The sequence below is a fragment of the Equus przewalskii genome, chromosome 10 (genome assembly GCF_037783145.1).
Source record: "Equus przewalskii isolate Varuska chromosome 10, EquPr2, whole genome shotgun sequence".
Classification (NCBI taxonomy): Eukaryota; Metazoa; Chordata; class Mammalia; order Perissodactyla; family Equidae; genus Equus; species Equus przewalskii.
In genome coordinates this window covers 59,096,684-59,116,146 of record NC_091840.1, presented here as the reverse complement: position 1 = coordinate 59,116,146, position 19,463 = coordinate 59,096,684, and the positions used below count along the sequence as shown (strand labels likewise).

Here is a 19,463-nt window from a genome sequence, read left to right as displayed (position 1 = left end):
TGGTCTCTAAGGGCAAGTGTAAACCACAGCCAGGGCAATGTGCAGTGGCCAGGCTGGTGACCTCCAGGCTGGGGGGCGGGGCTCCCTGAAATCCTGCCCAGGGCATGTGAAGGCCAGGGAGGGGGAGGGGGTACACACACACTCACACTCACGCTGCTTCTGCCCGGCCCAGCCTCAGGCTGAGGGCAGGGCGGGAGGGAGCCTCCAGCACAGCTGTGCTGAGGGCTGGGCTCCCAGGGCACAGGGCGCAGGCTGCGGGGCTCCCCCTCCTGCTGTGACTTGGCAGAAGTGGAATCCCAGCAGCTTCCCACGTCGGGGGTCTGCAGCCCCGCTCTGGGTGCGGAGTTGGGCGCAGAGTGCTGGCTGGGGGCCTCTCCATCCAGGTCCCACTCACAGGCTTCTCTCCTTGCCAGGGGAGGCTGGCAGTCATGGAGCACGGCTGCCACGCGTGCCAGGCACCAAGCAGGCGGCCCTGGTTCAGCAGGTCCAGCAGAAGTCCCGAAGCCTCCATGGCAGACGATGCGCTTGTTTTAGGGATGAGCTTGTTGAGGCGCAGAAAAAGCCACACAGCCCCGAGGCGCAGAACCAGCGTGGGGCCAAGGCTCACGTCCTAGTTGGCCGTCTCCCAGCAACTTCCATGCCCTGGGCAGTGCGGGGAGGAGGGCAGGTCCTGGCCCAGCTCAGGAAGGGCTGGAGGCCGGCCTGGAGGCCTGCTCCCACGGAGGGGCTGCTAAGGGGAGAGGAGGCGGCCTGGACCAGCTCTGTGAAGAGGTAACTCTTTATTGTATAAGGTCCCCCTCCCCGCCGGCCGCACTTCAGGCAGACGCTCAGCGGAAGGACAGCCCTGCATTCTCGGAGAGCTGCTCGGCCTGCACAGCGGGCGGTGGAAGGGCCCTCACCGGGGGAGGCCCTGAGGGGGGCTGGGCCCCAAAATGCCATGTGTGTCCGGAGGCCCAGTGTCGTAGCCCAGCTTCCTCATGTCCTTGGTCACCACGTTGAAGAGGAGAGTGACAAAGCCCTGGGAGCGGACACGGGTCACTGGGGACAGAAGGGCAGTGTCAGTCAGGCTGGGGCAGAGAGAGACCCAGGCTGCTCTGGGAATCTCTCAGCCTGTGTTCTCTCCTGTAAAATGGGGACAGCACCCGGCCTGTAACCTCACTGGGAGGTGAAGGGGCTGCAGCAGGGACAGACAGACATGGCAAACCCTCCAACCAGGCCCACATCTGGGAGGTGCTCTGGGAAACTCCTGGGCCCTGCTCCTGCAGGACCAATGCCTACGTGCCTGGCAGATCCCTGGCATCCACCCCATTTCCTGGGGGCCCACATAGTCCCTCCTAGGCCCCAACCTGCCTATGGGAGTGGGGAGATCAAGCTTTACCTTCCCGGCCTTCACCCTGTGCCACCACCTTGGGGTCTGTGTACTCAGGCCGCCGTCCCATGAACCAGCTGGGAAGACAGGAGAACACTGGATGAGCACGGCCCCAGCCTGGGTGTCCCTCAGACCCTGGACCCGGGCTCTCTCCTCGCCTCGGAAGCCAGCAGCCCTCCTCCTACCCCTCCAGCAGGGCCAGGCCCTGGGCAGCCTTCCCACACCCAGGCCCTCTGCTTTCTGCAAGGTGAGGCCGGGTGCGGTGCTGCTGGGCTCCACGGAGGCCCGGGGGGGCTTCTCCAGACCTGTGGTGCTCCGCAGCCCACTCCTCCTCGGCAGGATATCAAGCTTTCCCATGGTGGTCAACCACGGGTTTGATTCACTGAGAATGAAAGCTGAGGGAGATTTCGGGCTGGGGTGGCGTGAGGGCATGGCTTGAACCAGGTGGAAATCCAAGGAAGGTGACAGCAGCTGAGGTCGGCGAGGGGAGTGGGACCTGGGGACAGTGTGACCTCCCCTCCTCCCTGGGAGGGAGGCCCCATCCCAGAGTTCAGCAAGCATCCTTGGTGTGGCAGAGGGCCAGATCTGGGCTCTCCACTTTCCTCTTAACAGTGTGGGATCCAGGACAAGTCACTTCCCGTCTCTGAACCCCAGTGTTCTCAACTGGGATGGGGATAATAACGGTGCCTACCTCATGGGGCTCCCAGGTGAAGGCACTCCGTCCACGGCCACACAAAACATTAACCGTGCTATTTATGGTTTTCACTCTGCAATGCACCTGCAGAGGTGCACGCATCTGCAGGGAGAGACACCGCCATCCAACTCGTCACCCCGGGGAAGTTCCCTGACCCCTGCTGTCTGCCTTCTCTCACAGCAGCCTTGCTCTGTGCATCCCCGCCTTACAGAGGCGGAGAGGAGTCCAGTGACTCACCCAAGGCCATGGTTAGGAAGCAGTGGAGCAGGATGTGCCCATGGCCTCCGGGCTCCAGGCCCCAGGGCGCTGCACCGGGGCAGCTCCTTCGGGAGCAGCAGCCTCGCCTCCGACACACCCACTCGAGCCGGAAACAAACTCGTGCACTATTCCCGGCTGGGTGGGCCAGGCAGACACGGGCTTTGTCCCAGAGCCACCTCCTGGGCCAACAATGTGACCACCTGGGCAGAGCGGGGTGCCAAGAAGGCCTTGTGGCCTCCCATGTGGAAGAGGCGGGGCCCCGTGCCGCTGGAGGTCCCTGCGTTCCTGTAAAAGCTGGCGCCCTGCGGCACAGCTCCAGCGGTCCAGGAGAGGCCGCCTTCATCGCCCGACGGGCAGGGAGCCGGCCGCGGCTGGGTGAGTCTACCCTGGACCCAACGCCCTGAGGGAGGCGGCGCCACCCGGTGCTGCCCAGGGCAGGGCACCTTCTGGGGCCACTGGGCGCTGGGAGGGAAGCAGGTCTGTCTGTAGGAGGCTCCCGGAGGCCCCGCCCTGAGGACAGGGAGGGGAAACGGGGAACCCAGGTTCCAGCCGGGGCTGGATGGGCATCACCACCTCTCGGCACCTCAGTTCTCCATCTGAGGAGCGTGGCTCTAGCAGGCCGCTGTGAGGACCAAGCCACAGGAACCAGCCACCGTGAGCCTGGCACACCCCAGGTGCAAACACAGGGAGCTACCAGGGCCACTGCATTTCTCTCTGAGGTCGGCGGGTGGGAGGCAAGAGGCAGGCTGTTCAGGGCAGTGCTCCAGGCAGGGGCCCAGGCAGGGGAGGAGCCAGGGGCTGGAGGAAGCAAGGCAGGGGAGGCGGGTGGCAGGAGGGCATAGGTCAGCAGGGCCAGAGAACTTGGGGCCCCGTGGCCTTCCAGTTGAAGGTAACCCTAAATGCAGAGATGAGCCTGAGGAGTTTCTGAAGTTGTGTTTTCAAAAAACGCTTTGTGTTGCTATGTGAAGACTAGCTCGGAGGTGCTGTTGTAGGCTGAACAGCCCCGACGACAGCAGGTCCCAGTCCCTAGAACCTGCGAATGTGACCTTATTTGGAAAAAGGATCCTTGCAGATGTTAATGATCTTAACATGGGAAGATTATCCAGAATTATCCTGGTGGGCCCGAAGTGCCATCACAAGTGTCCTTATGAGAGGCCCAGGGAGATCTGGTACAGGCGGGAGAGGCCATTTGACCAGATGCAGGGACGGAAGTGATGCCGAGCCAAGAAAGGCTGCAGCCACCCAAAGCTGGCAGGGGCGGGAGGATTGGCCCCCAGAGCCTCGGGGCACACCTTGATTTCGGCCTGATGCTGGTTTTGGACTCTGGCCTTCAGAACTATGAGGAAATAAACTTCCGTTGTTTTAAGCCCTCGAATTTGTGGTAATTTGTTACAGTGGCCATGAGAAACTAACACAGGAGCTGAGAGTGGAAATGGGCAGGCCACGTAGGCTGAAGGAGGAGGGCTGGGAGGCAGTGGGAGAGAGCAGAGAAGGGAGCCGTGGAGGGTGCCAGGGAGCGAGGGAGGGACGGATCGGATCAGAGCCACAGGGTCTCTGGGGGAGTGAAGGGGGCTGCCGGAGCTGGTCACTCAGTGGTCTCCACAAACCCATTCTGGGAAGATTTTGTCGATCAAACTGTCTTCACTAATCGGACCTTTCCCCAGTTTCCGTAACCCAAGCACAGGCCGCCTGGCAGTTGAGAGCCCCTCCAGAGGGCGGGAGACGGCCCCTGCACCGAGCCGGCTGTCCCCAGGCATCGGCAAAAACCTTGGCTGCTCGGCAAGCTGAAGTCGAACTTTTCCAGCAATGGACCCTCTCCTCAGTGAGATCGTGCGGCGAGGCCCAAACTCTCCCCTCGGAGCCGCGGGATGTGCGGCTGCATGACTGCCCTGGCCACGACGGCCGTGTGGACTCGCAAAGACCTTAACCTGCCCTGGACCCGCTGATGGCCACTGCCCTCCTTCCCCACTTTCCTGAGAGCCTCGTGCGGTGGATGTTGTCACCTCCAGCTTACACTGGCCCAGGGCATCTGGCTAATAAGCCCGTTCCCATCATGGTGGCCTCCTAGAGCTTCTAGGGGCAACGGGCACTCAAATTGTCCCCTCCCCAGCCTCCACAGCTCAGTGACACTTCTCTGGCTCGGGCCCGACGCTGTCGCTCCACCCAGCAGGCCTCTGGCCAAGTGTCACCCTGATGCTGGCCAGGCCTGCAAGAGACTGCTCGCCAGCGGCTGCCCGGGAACCCAGGTGGTCCTCCGTCTCCCCCTCACCCAGGCCCACTCCCGCCTGACCTGCTGGGGAGCACGGGGGGCTTGCAGCTGAGCTGAGCTGACGGGGGCTTCCATCCCCAAGCCTGAGTCAGTGAGCCAGGGCCCAGCCGGCCCTCCAGCTCCTACGTGGATGTGGCAGAGGGCAAGAGGCCTCAGGGCCAGTCTCCCCGCCATCTGTCCACAAGCACCCCCGCAGGCTGTGTCTCAGCCCCCGCCTCCCTGACATCTCCCCACACTCCCCCTTGCTCACCAGTTATGAGCCACACCCACCTCCTGGCTGCTCCTAACACACTAAGCCTGCGCTCTCCTCAGGGCCTTGCACATGCTGTTCCCTGTGCCTGGAACGTCTCCTCCCAGACCTCCCACGCTGGCCCCTTCCTCCGCTCTGGTCTCTGCTCAGGCGTCACCTCCTTGCAGAGGCTTCCACACGTGAAGGCTTTTAGCAACTGACTGACAGAAGGTACCTATTAGGATTATTGGTATTTTAGGGTGTTTGGTTGTTACTGCTGTACGCTCTCCTATCGCACCTTTGTAATGTCACATTATGTTATGAGCACTTTCCCATCTGACAAGTTTTTCTCTGCTCTGTCTGACTGACCTCTAACAGGGCACAGAGTAAAACTGCATGGCCTTATGCTGCTGGGACCGAAGGGGGCCAGTGACCCTCAGCAACCCCACAGGACCCATTTGTCCGTTTCCATTTGTCCCCAAAAGACGGAGCAGCTTGAAGATCTGGAGAGGTTGCCTGGCACAAATGAGGGGTGGACGTAACATGCTTCCCACCACTCCCACCACATGTCAGGAGGAGGGGCCGGGGTGACGTGTAGAAAACTCACCTTGTAAACTTTTGCAGTTTAGATGTAGATTCTGGGACAAACATGGGGATGGTCCTTTTGTGCCTGAAACAAATGTTTTCACAGACAGACGTGCTGAGTAAGAGAAAAGCGAGGGAGCTTTCTGAGCCTCCAGCAAGCAGAAGCTCTCACGGATCTGGCAGCGCCAAGTCAGTGCCGAGGCCAACCAGTGCAGCCTGCGCTGACCGTGCCCACAGGGCCATGCCAGGCACTAGGGCCCGGAGAGCGCCGTGGACACAGCGGGCCTGGGCCCAACCTTGCAGAGCTCAGAGTCCCATGAGAGTCTTGTTTCTTTTAAAGAGTCGGGAGAATGCTGAGGGTTACAGAAACCAAGCCTGGGGTCCCAACTTACACCATGCACCTCAGATGGCCCCCGCGCTTCTTCAAATGTCCAAGATCTCTGCTATCTTCCAGGCCCCATTTGGATGCCCCTCCTCCAGGAAGCCCCTGACAATTCCCAGGACTGTGGTCACCTGCCCTGGTCCTGTCCCCTCCTCAGAGCCTGGGGTCCTGCCCCTCGCCGCCCTGGTCCCTTCCTCCTGTCCAGGCTCCCCCCGGCATCTGGCACTTTTTCTTTCCACAGTAACTCACAGAGCGCTCAGCGCACCTGCTGTTGCTCCTTCTCCCTCCACCTTCTCTAGACAAACTCCTCAACTTTTAAGGCCAGCTAACCCTGGCCCTCCTCTGTGCCCTGGAACACTGTGCGTCTATACCCTGTCGCTGTGCTCCACAAGAGAATCACGTCTCTCCATCCATGTCTACTACTTGGGGGCTTCTGAGGGCAGGGCCCATGTGATCACACGTGTGTCTGACACAGATGTGTCCTCTGATGTCAGCAGAGCCAGGCCCAGAAGGGGCATCGGTGGGGGCTCACAGGACACTGAGGGAGGGAAGGAGGGAAGGAACGAGCATCTGAACTCCAGACCATAACTGCCGGGAAGCATCTGTAGCTAGACCCAGCCCCTCTCAGGATGTCCCCATGTTCCCTGCCGGGCCCTCCGACACTCCCTCCCACCCCACCTTGTGCTCGGACAGCAGCATTAGCCTCACCCGCTTGGGTCTCCTCCCAGATATGGGCTGCACTCCCACCCCCAAGCCAGCTCAGTCCCTCTGGGGACCCAGGACATTCCCAGCCTAGAGGTGAAGTCTGTCCCCAGAAAAACCCTGCTGAAGGTGCCCAGGTCCCTGGGCCAGCATGGCCGAGCTCAGAGTGAGGACCCACCTGCCGGGCGAGAGAGGCACATGCGCCACCCCGTAGCCTCGAATCACGTCGTTCCCGAACACGTCTGGCCCGTACACGCTGAGCACAATCTGCGGCCCTTGGGAAGGACAAGGCAGGGGTCAGCACATGAGGAAACAGCACAAGGGGAAGGTGCTGGGCAGAGAGCAAGGAGGACAACACTCAAGGCGCCAGGGGCGTGGGTGTGATGAAGGGCGAGAGTAGACATGTGCCTGGCACTGCTGCACCAAGCATTTCGGCCAACCCAGGACCCAGGGAGGCGGCGAGGTGGCTGGGGGAGCCAGAATCTGCTGGCCTGGCCCCTTGCTCAGTCTGGATGCCCAGAAGTCACAAGCTCGGATGCTGCCCAATTCAGTCTTTCGACAAACACAGGAAGTGCCTCAGGAGGCCTTATTCATGGCTCGGGGACCCAGCTGCACGCTGAGCAAAGGTCTCACTCTTGGGAGCTTCCTTTCTGATGGAGGCGGACAGACCACACGGGCTCAAGGGCCAGAGAGGAGCTGGTTTTGGGGTGTCTGTGGGAGAGGTCAGAAAGCAAAGGGCTTCCATGCACCTCCCTTTAAAATGTTAACAATTCCACCTGTTCGCTGTTGACATCAAGGCATATTAGGTAATTTCACCTCCGCCAGCATATTCAGGGGACGAATCATTGCCCAGGTGACAGGAGAGGCAGGGAGGCCCAGGGAGGCCCCAGGAGCTGGCCTATCAGGCTCTGATCCTGTGGCCACTAGCACTGGCCTAAGGCAATTACCTCCCCTCTCTGCCCCTCAGTCTCCTCATCTCTGAGCCACCTGGAATAGCCCTTTCCGTCACTACCCCCCAAAGGTAACCGCTACTCTGAATTTTAGGAAGCCACTTATTTTCTAGGGTTTCACCACCAAAGAATGCATCCCAAACACGGCACTTGGTTCTACCGCTGTTTTGAACTTTGTATAAATGGAATCACAGAGTACAAATATTTTTGTATCCAGCTGCTTTTTAAATTGTTTTAAAAGAAATTGTTTTATTGAGGTCACATTGGCTCATAACATTGTGTAACTTCAGGTGTACATGATTCTATTTCAGTTTCTGTATAGACGGCATCGGGTTCACCACCAACAGTCTGGTTTTTACGTCCCCAGACATGTGTGCCCCTCGGCCCCTCTGCCCCCATCTGGCTGCTTTAGTTCAACGTCATCTTCGTGAGTTCATCCAAATCGTCTCACGCACTGGGGTCTGCTTCTTCTCAGTGCTGGACGACACCCTCCTCTGCACGGCCCACGACTCGGCTCGCTCCAGTGCTGATGGACACACGGGTTGTTTCTCCTTGGGGCTCTCACGGATGCGAGGCCACGAGCACTCTGCCACTCTTGTACAAGCTCTCGGTGCACATGTGCACACGTTTCTGTTGGGCACATATCCCAGAAGGGAAGCGCCCAGGGTATGCATATGTTCAGTCTTAAAAGAACACACTGTTTTCCACAGGGGTCGGACGCCCCCACTCCCCCCAGAGTGCCATCTGAGTCCCCACTGCTCTGCACCCTCCTCAAAGCTTGGTGTTCTCAATCCTTCCAATTTGAGCTACTCTGGTGAGTGAGTACTGGCAGCTCGCCTTAGCTTTAACTTGTATTGTCCTTAATTCGAATTGTTCTTACTGAAGTTGAGGCCTTGGCCCATTTCTTGGTCACCTGGACGTCCTCTTGTGAAATGCCTGCTCAGTCTTGTGCCCATTTTCCTACTGGATGGTCTTCTTCTCATTGATCTGTAGTATGTGAATGAATTTTGTGGCTTGTCTTTTCACTCTTAATGATGTCTTTTGATGAACAGAAGCCCTTAGTTTTAGCATAGTCAAATTTATGGATCTTCTCCTGTAAGGAGTCCTTTTAAAAGTTCTTCCCTTACCCTGAGAGCTCAGCTCTAGTCTCCCAGGCTATCTTCCTGAGGCTTTACTATTTTGCTTTTCACACTTACATTTATACACCCCTGGGATGGACTTTCGTGAATGCACGACACGAAGCAGGAATCGGGTTTCACTTTTTCGCGCGCATGTCCAATTGTCCCAGCACAGACTCTCGGTCCATCAAACTCTCTCCCCTCCTGCTCTATAGTGCTCCTTGCTCATGAATCCATCATCCACAGGGCTTAGGTCTGTCTTGGGGCCTCTATGGATCTGTTCATCTATCCTTGTGCCAAACTACACTGTCTTAGTTATTGTGCTTTATAATTAAAGTTTCATATCTGGTAGAATAAGTTATATTTCGATATAATTATAAATTATTTTAAAATATTTTGCTTTTCATATAGAACAGCATACATATTTATTTTTACACAGAAAGCAACTGATTTTTTTTTTTTGAGGACGATTAGCCCTGAGCTAACATCTGCTGCTAATCCTCCTCTTTTTGCTGAGGAAGACTGGCCCTGAGCTAACATCTGCGCCCATCTTCCTCTACTTTATACGTGGGACGCCTACCCCAGCATGGCTTGCCAAGTGGTGCCAGATCCGCACCTGGAATCCGAACTGGTGAACCCCAGGCTGCTGAAGTGGAATGTGCGCACTTAACTGCTGCGCCACTGTGCCGGCCCCAACAACTGATTTTTTTTATATTGATCTTATATCTAGCATTCATGCCAATTTATTAATTCTAATAATTTATCTGTAGGTTATTTTGGAAATTCTACATACACAAGTATGTCATCAGTGGATAATGACTTTTTTTTTTAAAGGTTGGCACCTGAGCTAATATCTGTAGTCAATCTTCTGTTTTTTCTTCTTCTCCTCAAAGCCCCCCAGTACATAGTCGTACATTCCAGTTGTAGGTCCTTCTGGTTGTGCTATGTGGGACGCCGCCTCAGCATGGCTTGATGAGCGGTGCCATGTCCGCGCCGAGGATCCGAACCGGTCAAACCCTGGGCTGATGAAGTGAAGTGTGCAAACTTAGCCACTTGGCCACAGGGCCGGCCCCTATAATGACACTTTTCTTCCTCCTTTCTAATTCTTTTATTTGTACAATGTTGGTGGTGATAACAAGCATCCTGATCTAAGTCTTTCAATATTTCACTAAAAAAAGTAATGTTTGTTCTAAGTTTTTTATAGATAGCTTTTATCAGATTAAGAATGTTTCCTTCCTTAGTCTGCTAAGTCTTTACCAGGAATGGATGTTGAATCTTATCACTTTTTCTTCATTTACGGGGAGGACCATGACTTTTCTTCTTTTGAATGTGGTGAATCACACTGGTTGATTTTGGATGTGACAGAAGCTTTGTATTGGCGCACGCTCATGATGTAGAATCTTCTCGTATCCTGCTAGATTCAGTTTGCAAACATTTTGTCCGGGAGTTCTGCAACCACGTTCAAGGTCTGGAATGAGCAGGGGCTGCTCTCCTTCCCTTTCTCCCTCCCAGGGCACCGCTCTGTAAGGTCTTGGCCCAAGCTGCCGGGATTTTCCTGACTCTTGTGCCCCCAGCCCAGAGAGGCTGTCAGAAGTCATCAACAGCTCTCGGTCACCTCTGCTGGAATGTGCAGATACCCCTAGGGGAGATGTGAGTAGGGCGACGTCTCTGCACTTCTGTTCTTCTCCTGGATCTTGACCTGGTAAATCTCCACTACTCTGCTAGCTCTCTGATACTTTCAAGCAGTTGTTTGTTGGTTTTGCTTTTTAATGTTTTACTTGCCTGTCCTAGCTGTGCTCAGCAGGAGGAGGTTGGTCTATTACCTAGTGCCCCATTCCAGGAAGCCCACGCAAGTTTCTTACTCATGGATGATGACACTAGGACAGCAGTCTCTGCCCAGGAGGACCACTAGGCAGCCCCTGCTCTAGACCCTCTGCACCCGGTAAGCCTGGGCCCTGGCCACGCACAGCAGACAGGCCCGGACTGTGAAATGAGATGGTCCTGAAATCAAATCCTTGTTCGGCTCCTAGAGGTAAAGCTGAAGGCAAAGGATGTCACTTTGTGGAGTCTCAGTTTCCCAATATGGGAAAAGAAATAGAGAGAAATCTATCCACCAGAAAGGATTGGACAAGCCACATAGGGAGAGTATTCCTAGCCCTCTGGAGCTGACTCCAGGCTTTGCACACAGTAGGCGTCCATTAAGCAAGAGCGAACCACCACCACCAGACAAAGTAGAAAGTAACTACTGAAGCAAGGGAGGCTTTGGGAAGGAGGGCAGTGGTGGGACGTGGGAAGAGTATCCCAGGCGGAGGGACAAGCACGAACCACAGCTCAGAAAAGGGGACCTGAGGGCCTTGCAAAGGAGACGCAGGTGGTTTGGGTTTGGCTGGAGCACAACACGTGACGGGAAGTTGAGAGACATCAGGGTCAGCTCTCCAGCCAGACTGCGCAGCCCTGGACACCAGGCTCTGCCCTTCACAGGCACGGAGCTGTCCAAGGCTTCAGGCTGGGGCCTCACCTCGGTCACGCTGAACTTCCCAAAGGGCACGTGCACAGCGTGCGGATGAAGTGCATGGGAGGAGGAAGCAGGGGAAACGGCCAGGTGGCAAGAAAACGCATGACAAGGCTGGTGCAGGGCCCAGGTGACCGGCAGGGAAGGTCTGAGTGCAGACGGTGGTGGGCAGGGTGAGGCCAAGACTGCCTGGGGCACCTCCCCTCCCTGCAGGGCCCCTGCGGACTCACAGCCGTAGGGGTTGGTGCTTTTAAAGGTGATGTCGATGGGGAAGTTCCACACCAGTGCTCGCCGCACGTCTTGGCTCTTGCATGTGATCTGTGAGATGCCCTCTTCCAGACCCTGTAAGGACAATGACAGTGACAGCTAGCGTCCAAGTTCCAGGCTGCCACACCCCTCCCCTTACCTGGGCAGCAGCTGGCAGGGCTATTTTCTTCACTTTCTTCTGCCAAGACACTAACTTTCACATAAAGGGAACTAAGAGAGAATGGAGCAGCTCCTAGGTCTTCTACCGTTTCAGTTCATTAGAGCGTGACAACCTCCAGAGCCACCCTGTGCCTGTGCACGAGGTCTCGTCCCCTCGCCTGACTGAAAGGAAGGGCTCCAGCACATCGGTGCCCTCTCCTCCATCACCAATCTTCCCCAGATCGCTCCATCGGCAGATGTGTGTATGCTATCTTCTCGATCACAAGACAAGACTCTCTCGACTACTTCTTCCTCCACCCATCAACCCACTCTCTGTTCCCGTTGACAGCAAATCTTCAAAGAGCTGTCGATGCTCCCCGGCTCCAACTCCTTCTCTGCTCTTCTTTCATGAACCCACTCCAACCTGACTACTGGCCCCCGCTCCACCAGAGAATTTTCGGCAAGTAACACCAGTGACCTCAGCATTGTCATATCTAGGTCACTTCTCTGTCCTCATTTTACGTGGCCCACCAGCAGCATCTGACCACTTCCTGTCACACTTCCTCCACTCGGTTTCCAGGACTCCTCAGGTCTTTGGGTCCTTCCTCCTCACGGCTGGCTCCCGCTCCATCACTCTTGCCAGTTCCTCCTTAGTCTGCTGTGTCCTGTGCTCGGTCTCTGGACACTCGTCTACCTGCACGTGGCATCTCAGTAGTCTCAGGGTTTTCGATGTGGTCTGTGTGCATGATTCCCAAGCATGTGTCTCCAGCCTGGTCCTCGCCTCCAGCCTGAACTCAAGATCAGCATGGCCCCATCCCTACTGCTGACCCTGCATCTTCATTCAGATTCTAGTGGGAACACACGCCAGGCTCGGCTCTGGAGAGTTCTCCCAAATCAGCTCTATCCACAGTCTTCCCATTGAATGGCAACTCCGCTTCCAAGTGCTCAGGCTACAAAGCTTGGCGTTATTCTTACCTCCTCTTTCTCTCATATCCCACATCTGTCCAGCAGTAAAACCTGTTGGTTCCATCTTCAAAATACACTTGAAATGCAAGCACCTCTCACCACCCCCTCTGCTGCGCCCTGTCCACGCTGCCATCTGCTCTCACCTGCAGACTCTAAGTGGTGACGCTCTCCCTGCCTCGGCCACTGTTCCCCAGTCAACTCTGCATCCCCAGCACCCAGAGGATGAAAAAGGCTCAGAGAGTTTAAATAAGTCGAGCCTCCATTTCCTCAACTGCTGTGAGGATTAAACAAGTGCTCTCCAGACAGTAAAGTGTGGTGCAGGCCAAAGCTGCCATCAGAGGCCCTCTCCTGGGAGGGACAGACTGTTCCTGGGGAAGTCCTGGAAGGAGAGCTCCAGAGTCCTCCCCATGGGCTCAGGAGAGGCCAAACAATAAAAGGACTGGCCCAGAGTGTCTGCAGCTCAGCCACCTCCAGGCTGGCTCTCTGGGGCCTGCCTGCCTGCGCTGTCCACACACTCCTCTTTGCTGCCACGTGCAAGCTCCCAGGATAGGGTATGTGAGTGAGCACGGCCTTGGGAGAGGGGTCAGGGAGCCCACTGGCGGCTGCATTCTCTGCTCCAGCTTTACCAGGAATAAACTCACATCTACAACCCCCCAAACTACCTCTCAACTGGTTGTGAACTGTGAGGGAAGGGGTGTGATGGCCACCTTCAGAAACCCCAATAGTCACGCAGGCTGTGAGTTAGGGAGGCCCAACAGGCCAGCTTACCGCCGTGGGGGCCCAGTCCTGGCCATACACGAAACAGTACTTGCAGTAGAGATCATCGTACTCAGGAAACTGGAAAACAAGCACACACGGGTTCTGTTCACGGGGACTCATGCTGAGGCCAACATGGTGGTGAGCTGATAGGAATTCTGAACATGGCCCCTCGGGTGGGGTTGATGAGACAGCTGGGGATGTGGACACGGAGTGCAGCGGCGGGGCTGGGGCCCGAGATGTGGGAGTCCAAGGGAGAGTCCACGGCTGCTACTGCCCCTGGGCCTTTGCTCAGGCTCTGCCTTCTGTCTGACACGCCCTTCCCATGCCTCCATCTGACAAACTCTTGCTCGTCTTTCAAAACTTACCCTTCAGGGAGCCTGCCCCTGACTTCCAGGCTGTCTTAAGGGCCACCTCCTGGCTCCTTCAGGCCCTCGTACTTCCCTCCATCAAAGTATTGATTGCCTGCATTTATTTCCGTCAACCCCATTAGACTGAGAACAAGAAACAGGTGATACGTTTCTGGGTCCCCAGCGCCTGGCCCAGGGGTGGGCACAGAGATCTAATGGAAGGGTGCTGAGTGAAAGGTCTGAGAACCCAGTGTGCTATCAGGACACAGGATACGCACGGCTGGAGCTGAAAACCTAAAGACAGGGAGGGGCCTAGAGCATCGGGAGGAAAGGAGGGGTGAGGTGGGTGCTGAGAGAAGACACCAAGACGAAGCCCAGCTCAGGGCCCCTAATGGGACAGAACAGAAGAGGGGGAGCCGGTCTTGGGCACTAGGCCAAAGGGGAGGCGGACAGAGTGGGAGTATGGGGCAGCATCCCTGAGGAAACAGGAAGGCAGGAGACACCAGGCCCTGGCAGAGCTTTACCTAAACCATTTCAGTTCATTCTCAGAATAATATAATAATAATAACAACAACAATAATAATAATAAACACCATCTCCAACAGCCTGGAAGGGCAGTCGAGCAAAGCTTTGACGTCAGACAGACCAGGTTTCAAATCCCAGCTTTTTCCCATTTGTCAGTTGGGGATGCCAGTAACACCTACTTCACAGGGCTGTGAGGATTGCATGAGCAGTGCTGAGCATGGAGTTTGGCGTATATTTTACGTGCCATATGTCTTAAATATTTTACATATATATAATGGTTCTTATAAAGTGTAGGGTGATGGAGAGGAGTCCATCTGACAGACACACCCTCCCTGGATCATTCCAGGCCACCACCGTCCTTGGATCACATTAACCAAGTCATTCTAACCCAAATTCAAGGACCCGAAAGTTGAGTGCGGGGCACTCCCTGCGCCGGGGGCTCAAGCACTGAGGATCAGGCCCTGAGCGCCAGCCAAGCCTCGGCTCCTCCCGCTACACCCGCGTTGGGCTCCTGGCCGTGGCTCAACAAAGCAGACACGATCCGAGCCAGGAGCCACGGGCTTGGCTGAGTGTGGCCTCGGTACTAGCTGAGGCTCTCGAGGTCTGTTCCACACCCGCACATCCGGGATAAGGATTCCCAGCCACCTCGCAAATGCTGGTCCCCTCCCCGGCCTAACCCAGGGAGAGAGGCTCGGGGGAATGACGCGTCTCTCGGGGGCCACGCAGCAGCCCGGAGGTGCAGGACGGGCCCCGGCGGGGTCCAGGCCGCTCACCTGGGCGCTCTCCACCTGTCCGTTGACCATGAGCAGGAAGACGCTGGGACCCGCGGCCGCCATGGCAGGCTCAGGACGGGGAGGAGACCCGGCTGCGCGCGCGTTGCTAAGAGGCGCCGGCTGCCCTGGAAACAGACGGCGCGCCGCGCGGGACACGTTTTCTGGACGCGGGGGGCCTCAGCGAAGGCGCGTGCGTGCGAGAGGGGGTGCGCAGGCGCAGTCGCGGCGGCCTGCGGGCGGGCGGAGCCCAGTGTTCCCACGCCTCTCGGGGACGCCGGGCCCTGTCCGCGCGAGGCCCGGGCTCGGCCGTGGGCCCATCGTGGAGAACGCGGCCCCGCCCGATCCGGTTACGCCCGCGGGAGTGCGTGCTCCCGGACTCCGCCCTGCTCCGCCCCGAAGCGCGGCGGCACCGACAGCCGTCCGCCGCGAGAGGCCGCTGTGGCGCCGGGGGGAGGGCGCGGCGGGGGCCCGCAGGCCGGGCTGGGAGCGCGGAGGCCTGGGCGCGCGGCTCTGCGGCGTCTGCGGGAGCAGCGCTGTGCGTCGGGTCAAGGGGATGCTCCCTTGTGGCCTTTGAGACCCTCGTCCCCGAGAAAGTGTAATGAACAAACTTGGGCGGGACCAAAGAATCCTGAAGTTCAAGCCGCCGCTCCTCAAAGTGAAGCGGGAAACTGAGGCTCAGGGAGGGGCAGCGCTGGTCTCCTAGTCACCTAGCCGTCGGGGGAAGAGTGACAGAGCCCACGGCTCTGTCAGGACACTTCAAATGACACTCCCTGGCCGCCGCAGTAGGTCACGGCTTCTATTAACACGTGGATCTGGTTCCTCTTAGCACTCGCCACGGTTCGTATTTGCGTATTTATTATTGCCATATCTAGCCTCCATGAGCACAGGGGCCGCGCTGATCTGGAGTCCTGGTTGCCTGGCGCATCGTAAGCAGTGGTAACGGCTTGTTGAGTGAGTGAATGATTGAATATACCTTCACTACACAAAAAGGGAAGCAGACTCAGAGAGGGGAGGTGACTGGGACTCAGTCACAGCAGCAGGTGAGTAACTGAGCCAGGATTCAAACCCAGGACTCCAGAGGCTCACTGCCTCCTCTTCCTGGTCTTGAGCAAGATCAGAGGGCACTTCTTAGCCAACGTGTAGAAGGTGGCGTTAGAGACCTTCTCTCTGATCCAGGAACGGAAGGGATACACAGGCATGTAGACTTCAGGGAGGCGGGTCCCCAAGCAGGGACTCCAGGTCATCACACCCTGCAGCAACCAGTTTCTGCCTTGGGAACAGACCAGGGGGGCCCCATCAGACACCTGTGCAGGAGAGAGAAGGCGGGGTCACAGCCAGCCTGGACACCACCGGAGGTGAGCAGAGATGCCTGATTAGGGGAGGGCACTGTGCAGCCAGGGTTCACACCACTGACGGGCGAGGCTGAGGCTGGGGAGGCCGAATGGGTGGGAGCCCAAGTGCGACATACGCAGTTCTGGCAGGGTTGTCCACCTCCCCAGGGACTCGGTCATACCCCCTCCTCACCCCTCACAGGCTCTCTTTCCGGTTAAAACGCTTCCTCCCACAAATTCTACCACCTCGCCCAACTCTTTCCTCCTTGTGGCTTTTGAGGCTCAGTATTACACCAAAGTCAGTTTTCAACAAAATGCTTGCAATTATCAAATAACCAGGGGGCACCCAGTAGTTTAAAACCTGGCTGTGTCAAAGGCTGCCTCACATTCAAACAGGACCTAAAGGGGGAGTCTCCCCAGCAGCCTGGAAACTCTGGGGTGGCCATCAGGGCTGCAGCTAAGCCAGTTCTCTGGGTGTTGTGGGATGAGAGACCCTAGGCGGGTGGGAGGGTGACCAGGCCCAGCTCTCCCAGGTTTAGTGGCATTAGGAAGGACTGTGGGGGAGGGTGCGTCTCGATGCCTGCCCGGGGCAGGGCTGAAATCCTTACCACCAGTTTGGAGTAGCTGTAGGGGAGCCTGGTGCACTGGGAGCCCTTGGGCAGGCTGACCTTCAGGTTGGGACAGTCAGGTTGGAGGCGAAAGGCATCTTTGCAGGAGCTGACGTCCAGCGGTTCCAGCGGGACACTGTGCAGCTCTTTCGGTGGGATGTAGGGATCTGCATGTGGGGCGGGGTGGGGGAGGGGGCATACCCTTAGGCGAGACCCACATACTGCAGATTTGCACCAGTCCTGCCCTGCTGGTTATTAACATACTGCAAGGCTTCGTCCCTGCCTCAAAGCCTCAAGTCTCCCCCCCAACCCCCGCACCCCCAACCCCCTCCTGGGGCTCCAGTCCTCCCTGACACTCCCCACCCCCAGCTCCTTCTTAGTGCAGCTCCATCCTCCGTTAGACTCTTGAAGTCCTCTCAAGGAAGCTTCAAGCCTACTGAGATCTGGGACACACTGCAGTCCTAGAGGGGGCGGGGAGAGTGCCCAGTGCCAGCCATTGAGCTGGTGGGGCTGGAAGCTGACTCAGGCACAGCAAGGTGTCAGTGCCCGCCCTCTGCCCTGCCCATGGTGCTCACCAGGCAGCTGGCCAGAGCTTGGTGGCTCTCTGGGGCTCAGGGACTCTGGGGATTACTTCCTCTGCAGGGTCCCAGCTCCACCCTGGCTGTCACGTCTGCCTTGCCCAGTCCAGCGTCCCCCGCTGCCCTCAGCCATCCCAGGGATCTGCTCCCATCCTCACCAAAATCAAGATCAAACCCCTGGGCCCAGCAGAGCTGCGGCCAGGGGGAAGGCTGGGGGCTAGTGGCCAGAGACACAGGCTGCACTGCACTGCTGAGAGATGGTGGCCTTTCCAGCCGGGCCAGGGCCAGGCCACCAGGCCCAGAGCCCTCGGGCCCTCCTGGGGACAGGAGCAGCTCCTCCACGCTGGACATGCTCTCGCAAGCATCCAGTGCCAGCCGATTTGCGCCCAGGGTCACGCTGAAGAGGGACGAAGGCCAGCTGTGGAGAGCTGAAGGTGGTGAGTCTGGGGGCCTCTCTCCCGGAGCCCCTCTCCACCCCTCGCCCTGGCCCCTGCATCTACCTGCCAAAGCAGCTGGCGCCTGTGAGCACCCACTCTGGGGAGATGAGGGCTCCCTCGCAGTGGTACCTGGTGTCCAGGAAGATGCTTGCCTGCCAAGGCCATGTGGCTGGGCCCTTCCTGCTGTAGGCCTCCGCTGGCATGGGCCCTGCACCGCCGGAGATTGAGTCTTCACAGCCCAGCTCTGGGGCCTGGGATCCTGCCGTTCATCTCTGTCCTATCTGACCCCCGTCTTTCCACCCAGGCCCCTACTAACCTGCAGCCCCAGCTCCCACTGCTCACCCTCCAGCTTGAAACCAAGCCACTGGCAGTGGAGTCCAGCATGGCCTGGAGAGAGCTCTTGAACCTCTCAGAGTGCCCGTTTCCTCATCATGCCCAGGAAGGCATTGTGAAGATTAGATATGATAGTATATGTCAGATACTCAGAATGGACTGAAGCTCGATACGTTTTTAGCTATTCTTACTAAAGGTAGCTCTTGGTATACTCATGCTTCTTTATGCCTCCGGGATTGCACATGCTTTCTCTCTACCTAGTGTATCATACCCTACCTTCTCCACCTAGAGAACTCCTATTCAGCCTTCAAAGCCCACCTTTGTGGAGTCTTCTTTGATCTCCTCTTCTCATTCCCCTATAATCCACCCCCTGGGAAGATTTCCTGCCCAGAAGCTCATTATATGTGGGTGTCCAGCTCCGCTTGCTTTTCTGTCAAGATAGGGAACTCACTTATTACTAAGGCGACTGGGCCTCCTTTAGCTGCCCTGCCCTGTAAATCTTGTTCTACCCTCTGGATCTTCAAAGGTCAGTCCCCATCCACATGGAGCTCCTCTCTGCAGACTAGACATCCCCGCTGCCTGTCCCCTGCGCCCAGGTTCCTGTTGCTCGAACCCAAGTCTGGGTTACCATCTTTAAGAGACCTGGACTCAACCCTCAAGGGATGGGCGCCCCGCTCTGCAACAGCTCCCTCCCTTCCCCTCTGCTCCTCACCGAACAGCAGCGGCGGCAGCAGCAGCAGCAGCATTGGGAGAGGGGCCCTGGGTCTCACACCACTGGATCTGGCCGCTGCCTTGTCAGCCCAGGAAATTTAACCTCTCCATGCGCCCTCCCTACCGCCCCATAAGGCCCACGTCACTGGGCAAAGGGGGACCGGCCTGGGGAAGAGGAAGCTGCCGAGGTAGGAGCCGGCGTCCTGCCCACAGACCCTGGCCCTCCTGCTCAGACAGGCAGGGGCTCTGGCCCTGCCCTGCCTCCCGTCTGAGAGGAGGGGCGGAGCGGCCAACTGCAACAGGAGTCCAGCCACCGTCCCTCGCTCCACCCCCACGAGGCTCTGCAGCCCCTACTGCAGGGCTCCTCCCAGCCCCTCCCCAGGAGCCCTGGGGCCAGGTCCTTTCCCAGGGCAGTCAAGGCTTAGAGAAGTGAGGAAGGGACTTGCCAAGGTCACAGGGCGTTGGAAGCAGTTGGAACCGGGGTCTCTGTGACTCCAGGTCTCCAGATGGCTTCTCTCACAGCCCTCATGGATCTTTCTTCCCGGCTCAGCCTCTCAGCAATCCCGGGGAGGCCACGCCAGGAACGCCTGACCATTCTCTGTGGACTGCGACACAGGCCAGG

At 57.6% G+C, this 19,463-nt stretch overlaps 2 protein-coding genes across 5 annotated transcripts; both read right to left on the bottom strand.

The window, feature by feature from the left end:
- Nucleotides 1-762: 762 nt before the first annotated feature.
- B9D1 (B9 domain containing 1) lies at nt 763-15,228 on the bottom strand. 4 transcript variants are annotated; one of them, XM_008542037.2, is made up of 7 exons: nt 14,844-15,228; nt 13,208-13,276; nt 11,299-11,410; nt 6,667-6,763; nt 5,427-5,489; nt 1,379-1,446; nt 763-1,038 (listed from the first exon to the last, which is right to left on the bottom strand). In XM_008542037.2, the coding sequence occupies exons 1-7, from the start codon at nt 14,904-14,906 to the stop codon at nt 896-898; spliced, it is 615 nt and encodes a 204-aa protein (XP_008540259.1). In that variant the 5' UTR covers nt 14,907-15,228; the 3' UTR covers nt 763-895. The 4 variants fall into 4 exon arrangements, with proteins under 4 accessions (XP_008540259.1, XP_008540257.1, XP_008540258.1 ...); XM_008542035.2 differs by having other exon boundaries at nt 5,427-5,519; nt 14,844-15,206; XM_008542036.2 differs by lacking the exon at nt 1,379-1,446 and having other exon boundaries at nt 5,427-5,519; nt 14,844-15,206.
- Nucleotides 15,229-15,687: 459 nt separating this feature from the next.
- LOC103565867 (serine protease 33-like) lies at nt 15,688-17,828 on the bottom strand. The gene is made up of 3 exons (XM_008542041.2): nt 17,519-17,828; nt 16,783-16,949; nt 15,688-16,147 (listed from the first exon to the last, which is right to left on the bottom strand). The coding sequence occupies exons 1-3, from the start codon at nt 17,709-17,711 to the stop codon at nt 15,926-15,928; spliced, it is 582 nt and encodes a 193-aa protein (XP_008540263.1). The 5' UTR covers nt 17,712-17,828; the 3' UTR covers nt 15,688-15,925.
- Nucleotides 17,829-19,463: the final 1,635 nt, after the last annotated feature.

Excerpts from the sequence above, each read along its gene's own strand:
- LOC103565867 (XM_008542041.2), bottom strand. The coding sequence starts at position 17,711 with ATGTCCAGCGTGGAGGAGCTGCTCCTGTCCCCAGGAGGGCCCGAGGGC. Across the intron at positions 16,950-17,518 it reads GGGGTTTGATCTTGATTTTG|ATCCCTACATCCCACCGAAA; the intron begins GTGAGGATGGGA and ends CCCCACATGCAG. Across the intron at positions 16,148-16,782 it reads ACAGCTACTCCAAACTGGTG|GTGTCTGATGGGGCCCCCCT; the intron begins GTAAGGATTTCA and ends TCTCCTGCACAG.
- B9D1 (XM_008542035.2), bottom strand. The coding sequence starts at position 14,906 with ATGGCGGCCGCGGGTCCCAGCGTCTTCCTGCTCATGGTCAACGGACAG. Across the intron at positions 11,411-13,207 it reads AGGACTGGGCCCCCACGGCG|GGTCTGGAAGAGGGCATCTC; the intron begins GTAAGCTGGCCT and ends TTGTCCTTACAG. Across the intron at positions 1,039-1,378 it reads ACAGGGTGAAGGCCGGGAAG|TGACCCGTGTCCGCTCCCAG; the intron begins GTAAAGCTTGAT and ends TTCTGTCCCCAG.